This window comes from Eschrichtius robustus, chromosome 6 (genome assembly GCF_028021215.1).
Source record: "Eschrichtius robustus isolate mEscRob2 chromosome 6, mEscRob2.pri, whole genome shotgun sequence".
Classification (NCBI taxonomy): Eukaryota; Metazoa; Chordata; class Mammalia; order Artiodactyla; family Eschrichtiidae; genus Eschrichtius; species Eschrichtius robustus.
Window position 1 is genome coordinate 141,983,387 of NC_090829.1, and position 26,470 is coordinate 142,009,856.

The following is a 26,470-nucleotide window of genomic DNA, read 5'->3' on the forward strand; positions in this document are numbered from 1 at the left end:
GTTTAATAGCCATAAGTGGCTCAGAAAGCCATCAGTGCAGTGTCCTGAAGTAGCCAGGAGCAGGCCCAGGCAGATCATGATGGAAAAGCCCATAGCTGGAGAGAATGTCAAGGACCTGGGAGCACTTTCTAAGAGCAAAGATCTTAATCCCGCGCACTCCTTCGCAAAGCTAATCCTCACTCATGTCCCGTTCGTGTCTTCAGAATGTGCTAATGTCATCAGAGAAGGAAGGACGTGAGGTTACACAGAGGGGAGGAATAAAAGACTCCTTCAGAATGTTCTCGAAAACGACTTTTCAAATGAATTTCGGTAACCGCTAGCACCGTTTTCCTGCATAGTACAATGCTGCTTAGGAATCAACCAGTTTGCTTCAGGAAGCTCAGTGCATTTCACAAATGCCTTACAAGGCAGACATTATAAAGAACAGCTTTAAGCATTATAATATTTATTTTTCTAATTATCGCACTCTACTCGAAGAATGTAAAAATTTTTTCAAAGAGAGTGATTAATGATTTAAAAGCTAGCATCAAAACTTCCAAAAAGATAATCATCGGGACATCAATTTCTCAGTCTTTAAAGAGATTTAGGAACAATTTAAATTATGTAGGAATAAGAATATCTAATTAATAAGCTCTAGATACATATTAGGGTATTTAATTTCATCACAGTAATTAATTTCCATATAATATGGATCCAAATCTTAATAACTAAACCAAACATAACCCCCAGATTAAGCAGAACTATATTCTTCTCAAATAGTGAGGTTCAGGAGAAAAGCGTAAGCTCGGAGGACAGACGGACCCACAGCTGAATCTTGGTTTCACTACATAGTATGCGTACAACTTTGGACTGTTTCCCTAACTTCTCTGAGATTGTTTCCTCATCAGTAAAATGGGAGCTCTAATATCTTCTACTGTATAAGCAAGTACCTGACAGGGCTGTTGCCAAGATAACAGACTGATATCATCTTTCTATCCCAATCCTGGCACAGAGGAGATAATCACTAAGGTTCACTAACTTCTTTTCCTGTGTTGTCTAAATAAAAAAAAAAAAATAACTGGACCTGAAATTTCTAACACTTTCTTAGTAAACCAATACCAAGAGTTATTGGCTTCAACTGATACAAGTTTAGGAACAGCTCAGATCAAACAAGACAAAGTCAATGTCCCAATCAAAGATGTCATCATACCTACTTGCTTCTTAGGCACCGAGCTGAGAAACCCCACATTTTATTGCACAGCCATAGAGCACGAATGCGTTCTCAGCACTGATAACACCCACAGAGTTTAAGTGATGTGTGACCACTCACTCGTTCCCGGCCGAGCGTCCGAAACATCCACCAAGGGCCCGGTGGCCTGCGACACTGACTGGTAATGGACCGTGTGTGTCACCGTCAGGGACTTTTGTTTCGCTGCCTCTCCGAAGTCAGCATCCGTCAACAGGACCGTGGAGCGATCGTCTGCAGAACAGCAGGATACAGGAAGCCAGGCACGGTTATCCCCTGCTCCGTGACTCCCTGGCCGCCTCTCTCCTCGCTACTTGCATTATTGTTAATGGCAACAATAACAAGAACCTAATCTCATCCAGAAAAACAAAAAAAGAAACCCAAAATATTCAACCACTGTATTAGAATTACTCCAGAATGAAAAAAATAGATTATCCTTAGGGGTTGACTCAGGAGCGTGACTTAAAGAGAACGACCGCGGAGAAGGGTCTCCCCTCTCTGCTGGGGCTTGGTTTCTTCTCATTAAGCACACATTGATCTGGGGAGGACTGTTGGGTGGCTGTCCATTTAATAGAGTTTGGGGTTTATGTGTTTGTTAAAAGCTCCCCCGAGACACCACCGGCCATGTCAGCATCGCCCAGGGTTGAGGCTGCCGTTTCAAATAAGCTCTGTTTGCGGTACAAGAAAAACTGCCCTGCGCTCATCTATCCCAGGGTCGCCTCTCATATGGAAGACGGCAAATGTTCAAGATGGGGCATGGGGGGAGGAGAAGAGAAGGGCCAGTCTTCAGAGCGTATTGATTCCTTGATTTGAACTGTTCTGAGGTATATGCCTTTTCTTCCCAACTCTCCTGGGCTTCAGTGACTCTAGGGCATTCTGTAATTGACTTCTCAAAATGACTCACTTGTCAGACTTCCCAGGTCCTACTGGCATAGGGCACTTGAAGGTTAGGGAAGCCTGGGTGCAGATGAACACAGAGCATTTTAAGCCTTTGGAGAAGGAGCAGTCGGTGAGGCTGTGTGTCATTATTTGGCTGTCTCAGATTTTCATTACTTTGTTGTGATACTTTTCACACTTTCCTAAGAGCTTTTTGACTCCAAGGGAAACTTTCGTTAGGATATATGGAGTTTTTCATACATTTTCAAGCACTGCAGGCTGGGGTGATGTTCACATGAGTTTACCAGTCAGCTGGGACCACACTGTAGCGGGCTTGACACTGAACGGTAATGCGAAAGTCATAAACAACACAGCTAGAGTGCTGTGCCCAAAAAAGGCTCTGAACAGAACGAACCTTACAAAATCCAATTACTCAGGCTCTGGCAGGAAAGGAAAAACTCTTGAAGTCAGAATAAAATTTCTGGGCAGAGAAAAAGAGGAAGGACTGCCAGGAGGTCTGCTGGCACCCAGTGTGTGGTACAGCCCAGATCGGTGCCACGGTGGGAGCCTGGGCTCGGCTTGGGGGTCCCGCCCTACATCCGCCCCTCCACCCTCGAATAAGGCGGCCTTTCCACGGAGGTGGGTTCTTATAATTGGACCTGGTAGCAGAGGCCCGACATACATTCGCTTTCATCCATAAAACTGTGTTGTGGTTTCTATCATGTAGCCCCAGTAAGAACACGCCAGAGTATCTGTGGGGCTGGGTTTCCAGTTTTAATGGGACATTTCGGGTGCCTGTCAGTTTGTGAGGCTGACCGTCCATTCTGGCTAGAAATTAATGGCTCTCCCGTATTGGATTCTTGTAGGCAGAGCCCAGAGCGTTTTGAAGCATCACGTCTCTACTTCCCCAATAATTAGAAAATGCCATCGACCAAACTGTCAGGCACCACCGGGAGGTAAACGACTCTTGGTGATGAATGATCCTGCAACGAATGTGCTATATCTCTGGCTAAGGGTCGTTATTATGTACGGAAACGACGGGCAGACCTTCCTCTGGTGTTTGGTCAGCAGTGACTAGCTACTGGGAGGTAATACACCACTCCCAGGATCCGCCTAGAGACCTATTTTAACAGCTGTAGGTAGAGTTATTAACAAGTCTAGTGAGAACATTTAGCAAATGTCGTAACTGTATTATAAAGTCATAGGAGTTACAATTTGATTTTGGAACTGATGTTTCAAAGGAAATCTTAGTTTTAATGCCCAATTCACAGGGTTCAATAAAAGAGATTCCAGATACACTACAGAAAAGGTAATGAGAAACAAAACATGGTGCCTTGCCCTGATGTGAGCCAACAAATTAAATCTTGTGTATTTCAGGATGAGTAGTGAGCCCTCATACAACGTGGTAGTATTTAACTGAAGTTGGTTGAGCGAGGGTCACATTGGACATGACCAAGCTGTGCTAAGTGCTGTTATGCCTGAACCAAACTTGAATCCCGCACGGGCAGCCCAGGTCTTAGAATTTAGGAGCCATTAGGTCAGACATCCCCACTGTTCTATTAAAAGACCATAAAAGCAGGGCAGGGACAAGGGGCAATGGAGGTGTCCTGCCAATCTGGTCACTCATCACTGCCTAATTGGCAAGAGGTATGGAGGGTATATGCCAGGAGTTGGGTGGTTTTAGCCAAACCACCGGAAAGGGTTGTCCTGGGACCAAGTGCCAGCAAACATCTTCCAGAACAGACACAGAGTGAAGTTCAAAAAGTGGCAGCCTAGGAAACCTGCCTCAAAGTCTGTTTCCAAGAGTACTGGGGGGTCCAGCCATACTTCTAAGGTGAGAAAGTAGCCTGTTGATACGGAAGAAGGTGACACCCAGTCACCAAAGGTGAAACAGGTGGCCAGGTGGGGGACCTGCCCTGGTTTTGATCCTGTCTGTGTGACCTGCAAGCTACAGAACCTCTCGATGTCCCAGTTCCCAAGTAGAATCTTTTTCCTATGTTGTTTGGGAGGGGTAAGTTAAATAATCCACATAAAGTGCTTATAAAAGTATGTGACCTTTAGAGCACTCTTAATAAATGTTAGCTATTCTTCTGATCATTACTGTAGTGGAAATACAAAGTCTCTGGTTCTGGTATAAATAGAACCATCTAGATAGGCAGTGTGGACACTGGACTTTGAGTGGAAAGAGGCTGGAAGGAGTCAGGACACCTGGGTTCTGGGTAGACAGGCCACTGAAGCTCTCCAGGCGTCTTTTGCGATCGTGAAACAGGGGAGCTGGGACTTTTCCAGAGCCCTGTGAAGGATGTTTATGGGGTGCCAGGGGGTGGAGAAAGATGTCCTGTGCAAAGACATTTGTAGAATTTAAAAATTTTCTTTAATAAAGGCCTTATTGGAGTTGAGGAGGAGCTCATAAAGCGGATTTCCAAGACGGGGTCTTAGTGTACAGCCCTTCTCAGTTTGCTTGATTACAAATGTTGGTTCTTCGGAGTGGTAGCAAGAGCCTCTCCAGGAGAGACCCAACTTGGGACAGAGCTGGGGTTCTCTCAGGTGAATTCTGTGGTTTATATAAGTTCATTTCCCCCATATTTGCTGGTACTTATTATTCTCCTCAATAACAGTTGTCTACCTTCTAACTTCTTTGCTCATGTAGCATTCAAGATGTTCCCATGTCTGATATTTCCCATGGCTCAGGGTTTGGGCTGAGAGGGCATGGCTGTAGCAGCCACATTGTGTAAGGCAGCAAACAGGACACCTTACCAATGGTCTCCATTGTGTCTCTCTCTTCAATCAAAAGCTGAGCCCTGGGTATGTCAATGTGCATCCTCAGGGTTTGCTGTTGCTTGCTCAAGGTGTCCGAAGTCCGGGTATTCTTACTGGGAATAAAAAAGGGGGATGCATTAACAAATTCAGTTCAGTGTTACACTAGGCCAACATGTGCTTGTACACCAACTTATTATCTAATTATGTGGGAAGGGGAGGGAAAGACACACAGGATAGATTTTTTTTCCTTCATTCAAATGATATTTATTATAAATTTCAGCAGTCAGTTGTGAGGTTCAGGAAATACCAACTGTCAATAAAGATTGGTTCTGCATCTATCAATAGAAACTTTGGACTTTCCTATTTCTTGTATAAAAGCCAAATGAAACACACACACACACAAACATTCTTAAATCAACAACATTTTCACTTGTCAGACATGAGATATTCCAATGATGGTAAGGGAGAAAACATGTGTATTGGTCATTCACTGGATGGGGTTTTACTAACAGATTTGTATTATACCTGGAGTCATTTTATTTTTGTTCTAGTAACAAATCATAAACCGTGTTAGCTTCCCTGACATTAGTTTAGTTTTCCGAACCCAATTACATTTTAGAATAGAAAAAAAGCAATTACTATAAGAATTTATCTCAAAATTTGTGTACCAGAAAATTACTTAGAGTGAGCTGTCTCCTAAAAGTAAATGGAAAGAGGTAGTAAAACTGCATGGTATAATCAAATTCAGTTACAGCTCACAGCAAAAAAAAAAAAAAAAAAAAATCTGCATGTTGGACAAAACTACAAAAAAGTCGATAAAAGCTTTAATTAGCAATGCACGTTAGAAAAATGGTTGTTCAATCTTTACAGAATTATAAGAATTGAGTAGATTTAAGAATATTTAATATTTAAGAATATTTTCTGAAACACCTTCCAGGAAGTAGCAGGCATTCAGATAATTTAATCAATGTGATAATCTATGCCTTCCCTAAATCTAGCTCATTAACTGCCAAAATCTGTTTTGAGAAAGATTTGTGGAGCCTGGCACGCCCAGTGTTAATTATATGTAATGGAGAACAATAAACGTGTATCCATACTAAAATCTCAAACGCTTTTTGCTCCAAGCAAGCATTCACCCGGAAGCTCAGATCTTCCTCATCCATGAGGGTGCATCCACTCTTGAACCATGTGGTTGATGAGTGTTAATAATCTGAAGGTCAAGTTCACTCAAGAAGCTGTTTAAATGTTTGCTTTCAGAGGTCCATGTTAATATTCTGAATACTTTACAGTGGTTCTTTCTTGAGTGTAAACAAAACAGCTCACGGAAATGGCAGCTTTTGAAAGGTGCGGCAGCTCTACCTAGGCCTTGATCTTGAACCAGATTTCTTGCTCTGCAGATGAGTAACTGGGTTATGTAGCTAGACCATGCTAATTACGCAGAGCCCAAATTCAAACGTTTTGGCCTGAATTTTTTACATGGTCTATAAATGTTTTTAAATGATTTCCTTAACCAAGTTCTTACTTTATTTGTGTGTGTGTGTGTGTTTTTAAAGCAAAGATTCAGATCCTTGCATAAAATGAAGAGCGTTGGTGGCTTGGGGGGGCTGCAGTTACGTCAGACAGGCTCTATTTCCACAAAAACATATGGGGAACTACTCCTCTGTGAATATCCGAAAGATCTGTTTCGAAACTTCACTAGGGACCGGAGCTTGTCCTCGCATCAAAAATAGAAGTGTGAGCTAGTCCCTTCTGCTCGTGATGAATAGTTATGAGGCGGTCCACAGCGAGGAACCCTGCGCAGCTATACTTAACAACAAGGGGTCTGCTGTCAGGTTGACACAGGAAGCAGGTGACATCACTGCTGTGCTCCGTGGCGACTGACACAAAGACTTAGGATATGATTAAACTTTGTGAACAGGGACAATCAAAGCCGGAGGTGAACGCCCCTCCTCGCGGGACTACACTGTAAGCCCTGCAGCTGGAAGGCAAGAAAGTTGCCCCACAAACCTTGAGATTCAGGGGCTTATTTTTCTTCCCTCTCTTTGCACTTGCTGTTTCCTTTGCTTAGGACACACTTCCCCAACGCAATGCTCATGTGGCTGCCCCCTCCCTTCTGTCTTTTCAGAGGGGCCAGTGGAGTCCTGCCGTGGGAACTCCCCATTCTCCATTTAATTCTGTCTCCTCAAAACTTAAAACTCCCTGGCATATGTTTAATTGAGTTATTGATTAGCCGTCTCTGCCAATAGACTATAAGCTCCTCAGAGGATATTTTCATCTCTTCTGTCCCCTGTATACCCTGAAACTTGGAACGGTATATAACCAAAGTAGGTGCTCAATTAATATTTGTTGCAGGTTGTTGAATGAATAATGTTTGGGCACAATGGGAGCTGAGTCACACCTCCTAGAGCCTTTGCTTTGGGGGCAGTAACATTTTTCTCAATCTAAAAGGGTTATCAGGGCCCAAGGAAATTGTTTCTTTATCTTAATCTGTGCTGCCATATTTTATAATCATTGTTACATGGAAGTTGATTCCCCCAAACTATAATAATTGGCCATTAGAACAGCAGCAAACCTTCAAAAAAAAGCTATTTAAAGAAACCTCATTTGTAACCTGGAAAAAGATTCTGAATGTTTTCACTGTGGAAGAAAAATTGCATCTTTTATATGATATGGGATCATGCTAAATATATTAGTTATTATTGAAATATAACCATCCACCATCCATTTGCCATCTGGTTGTCTGATTAAAATGACAGAGAGCTGACCCTGGTTCACAGTGGATGGTGTTTCTGGGCTCAGCCAATAAATTATGTGCAGTTGCTACAACACTTGAAAATCAACATTTCCTTAAGATTTGGGGGAAAAAAAAAACCAAACTAATGACGATTTCTGCATACCATCCCCCTTCCTCCCCAAAATGTGCTACGGAGCATCCTGTAAGTACAAAATTACTGTAAGGATATCAGGATATATCTCGTTGTAACAGTTGGGTGGGCATTTTTCTTTTTTACTATGTGTATAAAAATATAAACATCAAAAAGCTAAAGGAACTTGAACTCTCAGTCTGAACCCGTCACTGCTCACAACTAGCTTTCTTACTAATAGTGGTCCTTGGACATCAACCATGTGTTGCTTAGTACCTTACGGCAAGCCGGTCTCACCTCCGAGAAGTCCGGTATCTTTAAAAAAAATGTTTTCTTGCCTAATCGTATAAAAGGAAAACCCTTTCTCTCTGAGCATGGTGGATGAAGTCTATCTTCTCTCTCCTCTACGAGGTGACTTGCTTGGGTGAGACGGATGAGTGTCCCGAAGCATGAGGCCCAGCGATGGGAGTGGCAGCCTGTGGGGGACCCCCTGGGGGGGGGCTCCAGGTTGTCTGTGTTTGTCCTGCAGTTGCACCTGCCCGTCTGGCCCCGGGACGGCTAATCTCACCGAAATACACAGATCCTTCCTTGAGGAGCATGGGCGGACAATAAATGTCATATTCACCTAGATCATGGGATGGTAAAGCTAGGAGCAATTTCCAACTGCTGTTTTTAGATAAGGAAAACAGGGCACAGAGAGAGAAAAGGATGCACAGTAAGTCTCCTACATACAAACCTTCAAGTTGCGAACTTTCAAAGATGCGAACGTGTGTGCCGTCAACGTCAGGCGTGAGTGAAATTGCAGCTTGCCCTCCGCTTCCTGTTGCTGACGACCCTTCAGCTCTACCATCTCCCACCTCCTCTCCCTCCTCCAGTCAGTAACGCTTCTTGCCTGTGCACTCGATGCCAGCCCCTGTATGCCAGCTGTTGTACTGTAGTACTGCATTTTTCAAGGTAATGTAAGATTAAAAACGTTCTCTTTATTTTTTGTGTTTGTTTTTGTGTATTATTTGTGTGAAAAGTACCATAAACCTATTACAGTGCAGTACTATGTAGCTGATGGTGTTAGTTGGGTCCCCAGGCTAACTTTGCTGGACTTACGAACAAATTGGGAGTTACAAACGCACACTCAGAACAGAACTCGTTCGTATGTTGGGGACTTTACTGTACCCCCAAAATCACAAAGCCAGCTGGTGGCAGCATTAGGCCTAGAATATAAGTTCGTGATTCTATGTCCCAGCCTGCTCAGTCCTCACCTTCCCAGAGAAAGCAGTGACAAAGATGAGGAACAGCAATTCAGTAGGGCTTCTCTGTACCAAAGGATCTGACTTGCCTAGACTTCCTGGGCTACATTCGGAATGTGCTTGGCCCTAACCTGACCAGGTAGGGGACAAGGTTTTTTGTTGCTTGGCCTGTTAACCTGCCAAACTTAGATCGAACTGACCCTTCATGAATAAAAGCATTGCTTTCTCTTCTGAATTAATCCCATAAAAATTCACCTATTTGAGGAGCTTGGAAATTCTCTTCCTTTTCAATCACTTTCATCCTTTGGAGAAAACCACCTTAAACACCTTAAGTGGGAGTAATTACTAGTTTTAATGTTCCTAATTTCATGTTGGCAACTGCAAATATCATTACTGATTCCCGCTCTTATCAATAGGTAGTCTTTCCACCACGGTAACTGCCCTATTAACAAAGAAGGAAGAAGACGCTTTCTGATGTCTTGCCTGGGGTTCATGACAAGAGGGAGGGAAGGCAGCAGAGAAGCTAATACCACATCACCCTAACGACACAAATGTTGAACATGTCAGGAAGCACGGACCCCGGTGTCACAGGCTTTGGGTAGAGGCATGACTGATGGTCTGGGAGGGCATGAAGGAAGTGGCCAGAAGCTATCTGGGAAGACACACAGCTGCAGGAACCAGACTGGGGTACAAATCAGGGAGGTGGACCTGGGTGGACACAGGAACAGGGGCCCCTGGGCTGAGCAGGTTACACCCAGTCTAAGGGGGGCGTCGAGCGCAGGTCCAGATACCCGCGACCATTGAGGCTGTGCCCCGTGTGGCAGAACACTTTCAGGAGAAGTCAGAAAGCCACAGTTTTATGTGAAATGTCTTGATTTTTAAAGGACATCAACAATTTCATATTTTTGAGACTACATTAGAAAATTTACTTTATTAGATAGATAATTATTACAAATCGAATGACTCTGGCTTATTTGCGTTCCAGATATTTTTGTCAGATTTGTTCAATACAAGCGCACATGTGTCTGGCTGCCTTCTAAGTGACCACTGGCAAACAAGTACGGACTGGCACAAGAGCATGGACTCAAGGCACTTCATACAGCTTTTCATAATCTTCTCATGTACGTTTGATCTAGCGTGATGGGATTAGATAGATGGAGACATTTTACAGACCCTTTGCATCTCTGAGCTCTACTCTGGGCTCCAGATTCCTGCTACCAGCTATCTGACACCTTCATTGGAGGCTTAAAAAGCGTCCCCAACATGACCCTTACAAGCCTTTTCTTCTGATCCACACCCCCTTCCTCTGCCCTACGGAAAAAAAAAAGTCCATACCCTGCATCTATCTTCCTAATCTCGGCAAATGGCACCAATGTTTATCTAACTGCTCACACCAAATATTTCAGAGTCATTCTTGATTCCTTCATGTCTGTTACCAACAATTCACACTGTTTTAAAACACAGTATGGACAAACAAAGACATCTGTGGGAAATGTAATCCATGGGCCAACGGTATTCAACCTCTGTCTTAGGTCTTCACACATACTGGTGATATGGGAGAGGACTCTTTGTGAATAACAATAAAGTACTACTCTGATATGCAAAGATGAGGGAGGAAGTTAAAGCCAACTGTGGTGCTGTAGGGGATGGGAAGAGACCCTATACTCCATCTTTTTATCTCCTACGTTAGTCATCCTAAAATGACAACGTCAAGGTCACCATCAGGGTCCCTGACATTTTTCTTTTTGGCCACGCCTTGCGGCTTGCGGGATCTTAGCTCCCCAACCAGGGATCCAACCCCAAGCCTTGGCAGTGAAAGCGCCGAGTCCTAACCACTGGACCGCCAGGAAATTCCCCGACATTTTTCTTATCTGGTTCCTAGACTCTGATTATCCTCTTTTGACTTTTGGTTTAATCATTACAATATAAAGTGCAAAGGTTGGGGCGTCTTGTACAGTTGTGAACGTGCACTTACTTATTCTACTACCCCTAGTCATTCATCTACTCAACAGTTATGAGTGGGGCAACTATAGTGCTGGTTTCTCCTAACATGGTGATGAAATAGGCTGTGACTTCCAAGACCAGACTGAATAGCTATTTGCAGCAGAAGGTGGTGGGTGCTCTGGTGGAGGGGTGCTGAAGGGGCAGTGGGAGCTGAAGGCAAGGAGAATCTTCCTTGATCAGGCCATCGATTTTGAACCCATTCCCTTTCATGGATTCCCTTTCACCTGGCTAACCGTTAGGAAGAAAGCTTGACCTCAAAGTGGCATATTTGGTGGAAGCAAAACCAAAGCTACTTACTTAAAATGTGCCTCATTATTCTCGGGTTAATGGGAAATGTTCTATTGGTTGAGTCCAGCCAACAAGAAAACTACCTATGGTGTGCATAAACGCATATTATTTGGTATCTATGTCTCTAACCAAGCATTACATGGATATTTAGCTTCATAGAATGAAAATTATGTCAAGTGAAAGATGGGTTATCAATTTCAGACTGTCATGAAAAAAAAGAAATCATCAAAGCAAGTTCTTTTAAACATGCTATTTGGGCTGCTAGGTCTCGTTCTTACCTCATGAGCATTTCAGCTAAACTCTTTGCATCTGGGGAAAGAAAGTTGATATTAGTACAAGATAAATAACTCATTAACATTCACTTAAGCATTTGTGACAAATATTCTACAGAATCAGATGACAATAACCATTTTTAAATGTAATTGTATATCGAAATCATTGCTAATAACCTAAACTTTTATGGATTCCTTGTCTGTTCTAAATGAGACATTATATATATATATATGTATATATATATATATATATATATATATATATATACATACATATATATATATATACATATACACACATACACACACACACACACACACACGCATATATATACATATATATGCATACACATATATGCATAAAGGTAGCGTAAAAAGATAGGTACAAAAACACTCAGATACCTGCTAAAGGTTCTATTACAACCTATTCATTTGCCACTCTCCAAAAACCCAATTTTACTTTCAGAAGTCAGAAAATTAACATCTTGAAAGTAATTCATTATGTAGTACAAACTCTACTCTTTCTGTTATCAAAATGAAAAAGCTTATGATCACTTAAAAAAGTCATTATTACAGAGCTATGCCTCCCTTTGGTTGATCAAAGAATTGTATAAACAGCGTTATCACTGTGTCTGGAAACTTAGATGTTTATTTCAAACACAGAAAGATAACTCTTCTTTTGTTTCTTTTCTCTGGAGACGTTATTTACCAAGATCTGGTTACCACCCCTGACAAAAGCAATCCTGCCTAAAAATGATGTAATTTTTTTTTTTTTTTTTTAACTTTTTTGATGATGGCATTGGTTTGAAACTCTAATTTTCCCTTAAAATATAATTTGTTCCTTTTACACATTTTGCTTGACAAAAATGAATGTTTCCTTTCTGAGAACACAAAGCCCTTCTTGATGTTTTTCTTTCATCGCTCTCTAAAAAGCCTTGATGTTACGTGTCCAATGAACAGAATTTTCTGGAAATGGATTCAGCTGTCTGGAGTGCCAGTGAAGCAACGCATTTGTTGAAGCAGGTTCATCTTTGGGGGCTGACAACTGAACGCAGTCGCTTTTATGTCGGGGAGCAGAGCGCTGCAATTGGGAGGTGTGGACTGTCACGGGAACAGCCACACGTGGGCAGGCACCCCCTGAACCAAAGCTCAGCTCTTCAAGTCAGCCATGCCCGGTCCCGCCTCGCAGTGAGGCCCCCGGCTCTGTGCACAGATGGATTCTGTCTGGGAAATGAAATAGCTCCCTTTATCCCACCCACACGGCAAAGCAAAGAAGGCAAAACAGCATTTAATTTCTCAGCTCATGGCTTTCTATTTACCTGCAAAGACAAAGTAAATATGATGAGCTTTCTTCTCTTCCGGAACGATTTAACACTTACAAAGTAAATATACATATACACATATATAAAATGCCAGAAGCTTGGGATTAATTAGCTCTATGCAACAACCAAGCACTGGCTAGTTCGATACTCTAAAAAAGAGGAAAAATTTCCAAAGACTAAAACACGGTACTTCAGCTCACAATCTGAAGGAAACTCCTAATCAGACATCTTCAGAATGGACCTGCGTTCCTTGTTCTGCCATAATCATCGTTCTTTTTCTATTCCTGGAGTTAGTCATCACATTTTCTCTTCTATGATTTTTTTTTTTTTTCTATCAATGCACCAAGGAATGGCGGCATCCAATGAGTGAGGACAGAGGTCCCTCCAGTACTGACGTGCTCTAACTGCAAATTTTCCATGTCTACAATTAGTAGGCGTCTTCATTGGCGTATTTAGGTGCCCAAAGCCATTTTGGTCTACCCTTCCCTATGCTTATCATCTTACAGTGGATCCCTTTCTCCTTCTGTCTTAGCTACTATTTCCTCCTTCTGACTCATCTTAAATTGTGAGAAACATTATATTCATGGAAACTCACTTCTTCTGTGAGTTCCCCTTTGAGGAAGCTGAGAGCTGGTGGAGTTTTAAGCACAGTGATGGGGTCTGGATGGCACGGTTGGCATCAAGGACTAGGCGTGAATGTCTTCCGGGGAGTGGGACCGAGTGGACCGCGGTCACAATTAAGCACGTGCTAGGAATCTGGATTGCACCGGTTACTTTAGGACTGCTCGCCCATGTCCCCTTAATATCAGTCTCTGCCTGGGAATTAGTGCGCCCTCCTTCGGAAACCAGGAAACTGGGATCCGGATACATTCAGTCATTTGCTGCAGCTGAGCAGGAAATCATAACCAATGTCTGTTGGTTCAAACTCTTTTTTAGCCACTGTCCTCAAAGTCCTTTATACACAGAGGGGGGTACATGTTGTATCCTTAGGAACACACAGAGGAGCAGATGTCTCATGCCAGCTGACTGAGGACACAGCCTGGAGGGCGCTGTGTCAGGCCGGGGGAGTCAGAAAGGATGGAAGACTGTGCCCACCTTAAAGGAAGTGTGGACTTTAACGGGAAGAGTGCTCCGGGGCGCAGAATTAACCTGTGTTGGAATTCTGAGCTCGTTCAGGAAGCAAGGAGTCGGTCAGTGTGACTACAGAGAGAAGTTTCTAGGGGTGGTGGGGAATGGGGATGGTCAAGATGTTAAGGAGCTAAGAAAATGCAACTTTGCATCACTGACCATAAGCTGGAAGCTTTTACCTGGGCCAAGGGGGGAAGAAGGAGGACAGAGGTGGTGGCCAGTGGGTACAGGTGCCATAAACACCGTTAATCAGACAATGCAGAGCGCCCAGGATGGGGGGCTGGGGGCAGGGGCCTGGTGGCGGGGAGTGGATGACATGATAGTAGACAGAGGGCATCTACAAGAATCAGGGACCTACTGCATGTGGAGGGGACAGGCAGAGGGACCGTGGGGAGTCCAGGGAAATGGCAAGATTTGGGATACGCAGGGCTGGGTATATGGTAACACAAGGGACAGAAACAGTTGTCTAGAAGGACTTGGAAGCAGCAATTTGGGTGCAGGCTGAGATGTTTGGCTTCAAACATATTGAGTCCTTTAACATATTAAAGTAAGTTGGGGGACAGATTTGGAATCCAGTATCCAGCTGGGAGATATGTCAGGGCTGAGATGGGCTAAGAGTCTTCTGTTTATACAGGGAGAGGGGAAAGAGAGATGGAATTTTGGACACACTTCTGTTCAGGGGTGAGAAGGGAATCTGGGACAAGTTAAGATAATATTTTTAAAGTCATGGAATCATGGTATCTTAAAAGCATTACAGACTTTTCAAATCAGCCTCATAATAAATGCTTGAATCCCTTCCACAGCGCCTTGGACAGAGGTTAAAATGAGCCAAGCCGCTGGATGCTCCAGGGATGGAGTGATGCCCTTGCTGCACGTAGGGTGCCGACCCCTCTTCCCACTGCTGACCTGCCTTCCAAGTCTGTTGATGGCTCCCCACTCAACACATCTCCCTGGGACTCCGGCTCTTTTCTCTCTCCTCAGTTCAATTCTCATTTCCTCATCAGCAGCCCCTTCTCTGGTCTCCCCAGCTCCAGACTCTCAGCCCTCTAAGCGACATCCCCACTGCAGGAAGGGTGATGGATCTGAAACACACCCCCTCGCTGGGTTGCATCTGTGCTCTGAAACTCTCAAAGGAACCTCCCTACCAACAGGAATCCTCAGCTCAGGGTACCAGCCGCCCATGCTGGCCCCAGCAGTCTTTCCAGCTCCGTTGCCTCTTACTTCGGACCGCCAACCCTGTCTCTGAGTTTCCTGCTCTTGCATTTTCTGCCGAGACCCCCATGACTTTGTTCCTCTGAGGCCCTTGGAGATGGTGCTTTGTCCCCACCCCTCCAGACAGACGTGGCTTGCTCTGTACACCCTCCCCCAAGCCCAGCAGGTGAAGTTGGTGTTCTGGTTCCCTGGGCTTCCAAGGACATCTGCACCTGTCTAACCTCTCTGCATCTGTTCAGCACAGCCTTTGCACCTTTCATTGTAACGTCCTGTTTTTGTATTGTCTATTGGACCTTTTGCCCTTATCTCCAGGCTCTGCCCAGTCCCTGGAAGAGTAAAGCCACACACAGCTTTTCCTGAGGATACAATTAATCATGAGAGACACCTTCCTTCTCTTGTGTTGAAATCCCTTGGTGTAATTTCTATCTGGATATAACAACGGCACCTTCTGGAAACGTTGAAACAACCATTCAAATATTTCCAGATAGCTGCCACGCCCCAAAGTAGCTTGGCTTCAGTGTTGTCTTTTCTAGGTTGAATTCTCTAATTTTCTTGACCACTCCTCAGATGGCATAATTTCTAGGTAATTCCTTACTTGGGTCTCTCTTTTATGAAAGACATTTCCCCCTTCCTTCCTTCCTTCCTTCCTTCCCGCTTCCCTTCCTTCCTTCCTTTCCTCCTTCCTTCCTTCCCTCCTTCCCCCTTCCTTCCTTCCCCCTTCCTTCCTTCCTTCCTTCCCTCTTCCCGCCTTCCTTCCCCGCTTCCTTCCTTCCCCCCTCCCTTCCTTTCTTCCCTTCCTCTCTCCTTCCCTCTTTTTTTCCCTCCCTTCCTGCCCCCTTCCTTTCTCTTAATCCCCCTCCCCCTTCCTCTCTCCCTTTCTTCCTTTTTTATAATTCTTGTTCCACATTTTCTGGTCTGAATAGTTCTCCTCTTGGTTCACATCAAAGTGAAAAAGATGTTGAGTCCTTCTTCTTCTACCTGCCATCTGTTAAGATGAGAACATCATCTCAAGTCATCTTCTTCTTCTTGCCCAACACAGCTCAACAGCCTTTTGTGTTGTCTGTCACTTTTTTTTCACAAATTTCAGCTCAGTCTGAGATTTAGACTTTGTGACGCCTTTCCTAAAGCCCCGGCTACTTCTCGGTGCCCATCCTGGGCTGTGTGCTCACCTCTTCATCTTTCGGGTGGGGAGATGATGGAGAAATACTACCAGGGTAGCCTAGCAATACTGAAAGATGGAAAAAAGCAGTTTCAAAAAACTAACATGTGCTAACACTCTGAATGTGCAAAGAGGGCTAGAAGACGACAACTGAAAGGAGAATTTGGGGATCTGAAGGTAATTGGTCACCTGCCTTTAGGAGAGCACTTTCTTGTGAGTGGTGGGGAGAGCAGTGAGACGGAGGATTTGGGAGCTGGTGAGACTCAATGTAAATAGTTGAGTATCAAAGACTCTTTCAAGAATTCAGTGGGGAAAAGAAGTGGAAAGAAGGGCAGCAGGTTAGAAGATAGGCAAACAGGAAGGAATACTTTTTTTTTTAAATATAGGGGAGCCTGAGTGGTAGTGAATATAGAGATAAAAAATAAATAAACCAAATATTTTTGATGGGCAAATATAAAATTATAAAGTCACTATTGATTCTGTGTTAATATATCTTCTAATTCTATGTTTCTTTGATTCATCTTTTTAAACTAGCTTAATATGGATGCGACAGACTTTCTTTCTTGAATGTTCCAAAGCCGAAGAAGTGTCACAGAAAGAGAACTGGGTAGACAACAGTGATTTCGGCTCTCCTGCTAATTCTTCCCTAACTGATGTGTGATTTCCAAGTTCCCTTCAGTTTTCATGTCAGCAAAATAGAGCATAACAGTGTCAAGTTTATTTGCACCTATTTGCACAGCTATTAAGAGACTAAAGCAAGATAGTGTATAGTAAAGCGTTATGGAAAAGGAAGAAGAGAGAAAGCAAGGGAAGTGCTAGCACTCTGTCAATTAATACATGGTTCAGTCAGTTCTTGGGAAGAGGCACCTCGGCTGGATGAAGAGCATTGCAGTGTCGTCTGCCCGGTTCCGTGTTTTTTGTGGACCATCGCTCCTGTGGGGTCTGTACGTGGCATGAGGGGTTCTTATTAACAAGGCAGCACAGGCCTCCAGCACTGCAGCTGTGGCGGTCCTGAGGGCATACGCTAATGTTTCTTTAAAAAGGAGGACTCTCATTCATAGCCACATCATTACATTGTCATCTCCGAAGTTCTAGTTAAGTGAATGGCATCTGTTTCCATTCATACCTCTACCGAGCAGTCACTAGCACACACCCACAAAAACATAAAACCAATTTGGGGGCAGCAGATTTCCCTGTGCTTTACCATCTCTCAAAAGCTCTTATTTGCAAGCTCTCTCACAACAATCCCTGCTTTCTGTGGAATTTAAAGGGGTCTCATAAAGTAGCTATATTCCTAAGGGCTATAAAACCTGCATTTACATTTTTACAAGGTCGCAAATAGGACTCCCAATCATCAGCTGAAATGAAAGCTGATTCCAAAACCATGACAAAATATATATCCCAGAAAGAAAACCGTATAGACTTGCCATCTCAGAAAGTTGCAAATACAAACACGGACGAAATAGAACACGTGGGCAGGGCAAAGCCCAGGGCTGACCCCAACTCTCCCCACCCCTGCTCCTGCCCACCCCCCATCCCTCGCTCCACGGCTGCACGTGGCCTGGCCCTGCTGCCATCCCACTGTTCCTTTGCTTCCCCATTCTCAGATACAGAAACCCCTTTTTAAAAATTTAGTTCTGCCATAACACATTTGAAGTTTTGAAAGGATAATTTTTTTAAAATGAAGGTCAAAAGGAAAAATGAGAGGAAGGAAGGAAGGAAGGAAGAAAACGCAAAGCCCAGAACTAAAGTTTCAGAGTAGAGCCTTCTGATCCCATCTAAGCCCCAAACCGGGCATTTATTAGCTGGGCAATGAAGTCTCTGGGGGTGCCCACCTGCCACCCCTTCACTAAGGAGCACCGGGGACCCTTTGCATGCGTAGGACTCAATGCATCAGTGTCATGACCATCTTTACGCAAGTCTACCTTGAGTCCAAGGTCTTTGCGCTCCTAGATGCAAAGTTCAAGCTATTAAAGTTCAAGCTAAGCTTTGGTCTTACAGATGAGGAGAGATTTAGCTCATTTGCAGGGCAGATAAATGGAATATTAAACAGTCGTGGCCCACCCCTTCAGCTGTGCCTGTGGAGGATTCTAAGGCCACGTTCTCTCTGAGAACGGCCTCCTGGAACTAATCGGCTTTATAATATTAATGCACTTTAAAGCATGCTTAAAATAATAAATAGGCTTCTGTTCAAGGGAAGGAGGCCATTTTGCCACAGAAACATGGTCAAATTTTATGTCATCCACTGACTTTTATCTTTAGCTTCTTTGAAGTCTTGGAAGTAGCTTTTTGGCTTGACGCTGCCAGTTGACCCATACAGGTTGGTGCTTTGCACCCTCTTGGGTAAACTCATACTAGAGGGGGGAGCTTTTAGTGATACCGGACGTGTTTGCTTGACATGGGAATCAAATTTTTATAAGGTTGTGTCTGCTGGGATCATGGTGATTTATTTTATAACCTTGCACTTCAAAGGATCTAGCGGTGGGGAAAAATCAGGGCATCACTTAAAGCAAAATGTGGCTTCCGAACTCCCGGGTAAGGTTACAGATTTTAAAAAAATGTAGCACTTGAAGACAATTTAGACTTTAGGAGGTCACTAGGCTCTAAAATTAGTAAAGCGCTCAGGAAGGAAGAATATAGGTTGGCTAAATTGCTTGAGTCCCATTTTCTTTCTTTTTTTTTTTTTTTTTTTTTTGATTTTTACATAAAAGCACGTTTACATACGGTGCATTCACTAGGTTGCTTGTCTATACGGTGAAACAAACCTGCTTAAAAACATTGAGTAGCATCTAGCAATCAAACTGGGTCTATGACGGGGAGTTGATCTTACAGTGTTCATTAGGGACCCTACAGTATTTTCCTATAATCCAGATTTAGTTCCAGTTTTGATCCTGACCAGTGGTTGCTCAGGCAACTTTGACATATTATTAGAAATGTCCTTATTTTACACAATAAAATATTGTAGGAAGCCATTCAATCTGTAAATATATTTGAACTGATTCTAACCCAGGGATAGGATCTGTGCCTTATGTGGGTCAGGTAGTAACTGGATGATTCTACTAATGAACTCTGTTTAATAGATAGGCACCTACTACCGTAAACTCTGTGGCTGTGCTTTCTTTTCATGACAGAATTGGAAACATTTTGTGTTATTAATTAACATAGCATTTCAAGGGCCCTTCAGGCCTAAAAGACAAAGATCTTTTGGCGGCAAGGTCTGGCCTTTCACTGATTCCCCCTTAACAGCCTCAGTCACTTGCTCTGCCCTTTTATGACACACTTTTCAATGTTAAAGAAAGAAGAGTCGGTCCATTGAAAGCCTTTGCTGACCATTCTGGGACAGAATCTTAGTAACCTTTTTTTTCTCTCTAGGACCTAGCCAAAATCTTGTGATCAAATAGAAATGGTTAATAAGAAAATTTTACTGTTGGTTTAAAAAAATGTTACACCTGGCATGTGGTAGATAATCAATGAGGGTGTGTTGAATTAAATATTTCAGTGCATCCAAAGTAAAACTCGCCATTTGGAAGGCGGTGGAATTAGGTGTCCGATCATTTTGCCTTCTTGCTGCCCTCTGGTCAGACTCTTGGTTTGGAGGTTTTTATTAAGCACGTAAAATGCAAGACTGCAGATACCTTTGTGCCCTGCAAGCTACTTCTCTGGAATACTTTGCTCCTCAGCAACTCCCATGAGTACATCTTCTTTGCCACAGCACTTATTTTCGTCCCACTGAAACCTTTGTGCTGGCTCTATCTCTTCTCTGGCACAAAGAAAACAAAACCATTTCCGCGGAATGAAAGGCTGGACTCGCTGATGTGATGTATTGCTTTCTTTACGAAGACCAGCTACAAAGTAGTGGTGTCGAATAGAAGAGATGCCAACAATAAAAATGCCAGCCCAGGATATTTTCTGGACAGAGTCCTTGCAAAGCAATAACTAAATTACAAAGGACTATTAAGAACAAAAAGGAAGGATGTCGCACCTGCCATCAGTCTAACTCAAATGCACCAGGAAGTGTCAGCAACATCTTTAGCATCTTTTCCTTGTTCTTGGCAGAGCAGAACAAAGTTGAGGTGCTTAAGTTATAAGTAGAAGAGGAAAATCAAACAATAGTTGGGGAGGTAAAAGTAAGCAACGGGGACCAGGGGCAAAAAGAAAAGGTGAATTTGCGAGAGGGTGGAAGATGCTGGGAAGGATTTCCTCAACATTTAACCCATTTGCTGCCAAACCCTTGTGATCAAATAGAAATGATGGATGAGAAAATGTTACCGTTGATTTTTAAGAATGTTATATGGACGATTCATAGCCCTCTAAGTGCAGCCAGTTAGACCTGGCTGTCTAAATGCAACAAAAACACGCCACCTATATACACTACCAAACGTAAAATAGATAGCTAGTGGGAAGCAGCCGCATAGCACAGGGAGATCAGCTCGGTGGTTTGTGACCACCTAGAGGGGTGGGATGGGGGGGTGGGATAGGGAGGGTGGGAGGGAGGGAGACGCAAGAGGGAAGAGACATGGGAACATATGTATGTGTATAACTGATTCAGTTTGTTGTAAAGCAGAAACTAACACACCATTGTAAAGCAATTATACTCCAATAAAGATGTTAAAAAAATAAAAAATAAAAAAATAACGATGTCCCTAAAGTCCACACAATGGGTTTCTGTTTTCGGTGAAAGAGGGGTTATAAAAAAGTCCTTTTGGTATTTTAATGACGAACACTTGTGAATGGAAACCAGCACAGCTCACCTGATATTGAATTTCTCAATAGATTAGGCAACATTATGTTTTTGTAGTGCTGTTTTCTGTAGCTCTTGAATGCCCCCCTTTTCCTCCCTAGTTGTGATTAATCGCCTCCTCTTCTGTGCTTAGGTAGGATTTGTTTGTTTTAGCATTCGTGACATTTTGGCTCTCTTCCTGGTACATGCCTGTGCGTCTGCCTCATACACTAAACCTAAAGTTCAGAAGGCTCTTTCTTTTCATCTTGTACATCGAGCACCTAGCACGGCCCTTAGGATATAGGATTCACTCAAGAGAATCTGCAAAATTAAAAGGTAAGTGGAGAATGTGATTTAGAAAGGATATTTCAATGTGATTGATGGTTCATCTGAATTATTGGGCTACAGAAGGTGTAAACGGAAGAACTATTGTAGATGGAGTGCCATGTACTTCAAAGATTTTAATTTGTTGGCCAAGTAGAAGCACATTGAAAGTAAAATGGGTTAGAGTCTCATCAAAAGGAGTGCTCTGGCTACTTGAAGACAGGTGAAAATATCCCCATGTTCTGCTGTTCTAACTGGACTACAGTCAAATCAAGCATTTACACAAGAGGTCAATGTTTTCCAGGTCTACCGGCCAGGCTTGGGGATATCCCAGATATATTATAAGGACGGTGCTTCCAGGCCTGTTCCTCAAATGCAACTTTGAAGAATACATGGGATGTTGGGTACTCCTCTCTGCACTGATGCTAAAATGCAAGCAGCTTATATATACATTTTACCAAGCAGCGGCTTGGTTAAATACCCTGACAGGGAAAGGGGAGGGACTCAGAGCATTGTCCTGCACACGGCTTTGTATATGAAAGAACTCATTGGCCTCACACTGCACAGCCAGGGCAGGTAGGGCTGTTGGCCAGAAGCTGGAAGAGCCCTGTCGCAGAGAATCTATAGAGCCAGACATCGGAATAACGGTGCTGCTGACAAAGGCTCCCATCTGGTCCAAGATCTCATCTTCCATTCTTTTTTTTTTTTCTTAGTTAAAACGAAACTCTTACACCAAAGCTTCAGCTCCAATTTCTAATTCAGTGAAGTGTGCGTTTTCTGCCTCACAATGCTTTCCCAGGACCATAAAGCCCTCAATTTCCATTTCCCGGCAATAAAATAGTTCTCATTTCCAGAACCAATCTGGAAGGTCTTTTTAAAGGATACCCTGAGAAAACCATAATTCGAAAAGAGTCATGTACTACAATGTTCACTACAGCACTATTTACAATAGCCAGGACATGGAAGCAACCAAAGTGCCCATTGACAGATGAATGGATAAAGGAGATGTGGCACATATATACAATGGAATATTACTCAGCCATAAAAAGAAACGAAATTGAGTTATTTGTAGTGAGGTGGATGAACCTAGAGTCTGTCATACACAGTGAAGTAAGTCAGAAAGAGAAAAATAAATACCGTATGCTAACACATATATATGGAATCTAAAAAAAAAAATGGTTCTGAAGAACCTAGGGGCAGGACAGGAATAAAGACGCAGACGTAGAGAATGGACTTGAGGACACGGGGAGGGGGAAGGGTAAGCTGGGACGAAGTGAGAGAGTGGCATGGACATATATACACTACCAGATGTAAAACAGATAGCTAGTGGGAAGCAGCCGTATAGCACAGGGAGATCAGCTCGGTGCTTTATGACCACCTAGAGGGGTGGGATAGGGAGGGTGGGAGGGAGATGCAAGAGAGAGGAGATATGGGGATATATGTATACATACAGCTGATTCACTTTGTGATACAGCAGAAACTAACACACCATTGTAAAGCAACTATACTCCAATAAAGATGTTAAAAATAAAATAAAATAAAATAAAAATAAAGGAGGCCGTTAATTGGTGGCATTGCTGCAGCGGCTCAAAATTAAAGAGTGGGGCTGGCAAACCCTTGTGAAAGTCATTCTTTGCCTGCCTTGCTGGAGACTTGCAAGAGGTTGGCTTTCACTCAATTTCTGAGTCGTAACATTTGCATGACTCGCGCATGAGGCCCTGCAGTCCTGCCAACAGCACATCACAGGTCACAGACCCCGGCGGCGCGGGGACCTGGCCCAGAGAGGGTAAGTCCCTCCGCGGGGCCGACTGCCCCCCAGCCAGCTGTCTGTCCTGCTTTGCGGGGGGACGGCCGAGCCTCCACTCACCTCGCAACCTCTTCAGCCTCTGCTCCCGTCTCCTCCTCCGAACCACCAGCAGGAGCGCAGAGAGTAGGAGCAGCCCCACCAGGACACAGGAGATGGTCACCAGCATCTTGAGCCCTCCGTTGGTCGTCAGCCCTTCATCGCTTTGGACAACTGACTTAATGAGTGGAGGGATTGTACCTGAAAGCAGGGTCATGAATGTTAGGTGGCTGTTAATGACGACAGCATGGCGGAGTTTTTAGGGATGACGGGTTACTAGAACCGCGCGAGTGATCCGAGGGCGTCCGCAGTGATGGGGATGAGAGGAACGCTTCCTCTAGGTCCTCGTTCGTTCCTTTACTTGCTCACTCCCCTCCTACGCTTACTCTACGGAGCATCGAATCAGAGCGTGCGCAAAGCGCAGAGCGCATTGTTTTTTGGAAAGGGACTTCGTTTGGCAACATGCTGCTGGGTGCAGACACTTGAAAGCATAAGGTCCAGGCTGGGCGCTTAAAAAAGCCACACGCATTTACGTGGAGTTGAGCGTCACCCAGAGCACAATTGAGAGGGGCTGTTTGAAAAACCGCACATCAAAGAAGGAACGATGGGTTTGGCAAGTGGACAGAAGGGAGTCCGTGGGGAGACTGTACCAGATAAGCCTGCTTAAGGGAGCTTCAAATCTCTCTTTGTTTGGTTATTCACTTGCTTTTTATCACGGGTGTAAGGCCAAATGTACTTTTAAAACTATTTCCGGGTATAAGAGTAAAACCAACTCTTCAAAGGGGAGCCATCCAAGTCTCTAAAGCAAGCTTCTTATTGGCCCATATAAAGCTCTGAAATCCAGATTATTTAGAATTACAAGGAGACACCTAAGTAGACTGAACTCTGAGCCGCTTTAAGCTGCCTTCGGCTCAGAGGCTTAATACAGTGGGTGCAGAGATTCAAACACAGGCATCCACATTTTATGGGGCTTGCGTTTTGGCGCCGACCATTATGTAAGATGCTCCAGTCCACTGTATTTTCCATGTAAAACAAGGACCAGGAAGTCAGAGATTTAGGAAAAATAATGCAAAAATAATACAATTTCCCTCTGAACAAAAAAGAGTCTTGCCCTGCATTTAGTGAGTAGAGCAGGGACAACAGAATGACGGGCCCCTCTGCTACCTGCTAAGGCCAAGATCATTCTTCCAACTTTATATAGAGTGTTTTGGCTGCAAACCCAAGTCTGCAAATGCTCAGAACCCACATAAGAGGCACATAAGGGGGATGCGGGTGAGGATGGGCCTGCAAAACCAAGATGACACAGGACCAGTGGAAACACTTGGCCGAGGAAATGGCAGAAGAAAGAGTCAAATAAAGCCACGGGCGAATCTGAAATCTGACTGGTATTGATAGCTATAAAGCTAATCGTCAACGTTTGTTGTTCCTAAAATGAAAAAAAATCTTCAGGCAGAAGTGACAAAAAAGATATTAAAGCTTTATATCCACAAGCTTAGTTCAAAAAAAAAAGTAACCTTTTTCAAGGAAAATATACATATGTATTCTTATTTCTAGCGTAATAAGATTATTTCAGATTTCAGAAAATTTTAAATGTAGCTCCCAGGACTTTTTCGTGATTTAATCTAAGATCTTGGATAAAGTGAGAATATTTCTTTTAGAAGACACACATTTAAAATCTGCAGAGCACTTTGTAAGTAAGAATGACAGTTTCAAATGTTGCACGCGAGTGGTTTCTAATTAAATGATTAGCTGTGAACCTATCACGGACGTGCACCTTGAAGCCGCGCGCTCTGGACCACACAGATTACGAAGAAGCTGGGCACCAGAGCGTGATGGTCGTAAGGCAATTAATGGGCATCAATCATCTAAAGTAGGAAATATACTTCCTGCCCAAATGTGTACCCTGCTAGCAAAGGACTTTGGGGAGCCCTTAAATGCTAGGGGAAATGGTCAGTGTTGAAGTCCTTTGTCAGATCAAAGAATGAAACCATGTTGGAGGAGAAAGCAAGTTGTCCACACTGCTCTGCGGTGTCTGATGCTCTGTGATGGGACCTCTTGGAGTGAGGTCGCTTGTGATGGAGGCTAGAAGGTTAGAGAGACGTGGCCCACGAGGATGAGAGCTTTTGAGGAGAAGCCTCACTGTCCGGGAGGCTGGACCAGGTGCCTCAGGAGCTGCGGGGCCCAGGCTGGTGTAGCCAGCACCAGACTCCCACCTCGGCACCTTCCTGCCTTCACCCACCCCAGGCCCTAAACGCTGCGGGCGAGCCTGGGCTCTGGCTGAGGATGGCCTTGGTGGGAGACTCAGGGGTGGGTTTACAGTGTGCCAGGGCCGGAGGAACAAGCCCTCGGACAAGCCAGGACAGTCCAGGAGAAAATGGCCAAGGGAGGAGCCAAGTCTACAACACCTCTGGAACATCCTTTGGTTGTGTCCGAGGGTCCTTGGGTTTACGTACACTCTTTTCTTAGAACGGGATAACCTGCAGTCCAAGGAAGTTCCGGCCAGAGTATTAATTAAGCGAGATCGCAAGTGCACATAAGCAGAGGAGCGAACACCCCTCAGCCTGTCTAGCAAAGAATAGAGTATTGGGGTGTTTGCTCTGGTGCAGACTTTTTGGGTAAGTCATCAGTACTGTGGTCCGGCCCGATTGGTGGACACTGGACAGGGTCTCTGAGGGAGCTAAGCCCGGAACTCCAAACTGTCTGATGAATGGCGGCCCGTTTTACCCTGTGATCACAGCACCTAATTCAACCACTGCCTTTCCCCGAGTGAAAATCACTGCGAGGCTGCAGAAATCAGCATCAACTTGCTGCCAGTTAGGGCTTCCTGAAGTTTCCTGACTGCAGAACGGTCGATGTCACGCCACCCCTTAGCTTCACTGGGCTTGGCATTTGTTCAACATCAATAAATGGCCCTTATACTAGTTGTAGAAAAAAAGGATAAAAATTTCTATCACTTATTTTCAGTCAACTAAACATCACAAGATACCTCATCTGGTTTTCAGAAAGCCCGTGCCAATTGCATGCATGTGTGCGTGTGTGTGTGTGTGTGTGTGTGTGCGTGTGTGCGTGTCCCCTAACACCCCATGACATTATTCTATTTCCATCAGTGCCTCTATTTCTGCTCAGAGACTAACATAAGCTCCTTTACTGATGGAAGACTGTTTTTGCACATGCAGTTGAAGGGCTAAATGAGAGCAAAAAAGAAAGCTGTCATGTGGATTGGGATGGG

The 26,470-nt window shown here is 43.9% G+C and overlaps 1 protein-coding gene across 1 annotated transcript in view; it reads right to left on the reverse strand.

Annotated features, from left to right (window-relative positions):
• DSCAM (DS cell adhesion molecule) overlaps positions 1-26,470 on the reverse strand; it is a 738,451-nt gene that overhangs the window by 25,124 nt on the left and 686,857 nt on the right. Inside the window, exons 28-31 of the mRNA XM_068545703.1 lie at positions 23,266-23,442; positions 11,540-11,570; positions 4,859-4,974; positions 1,310-1,459 (exon numbers count right to left, since the gene is read on the reverse strand). Of these exons, the coding sequence (XP_068401804.1) occupies positions 1,310-1,459; positions 4,859-4,974; positions 11,540-11,570; positions 23,266-23,442 (474 nt within the window). The remainder of the gene's footprint in view (positions 1-1,309; positions 1,460-4,858; positions 4,975-11,539; positions 11,571-23,265; positions 23,443-26,470) is intronic.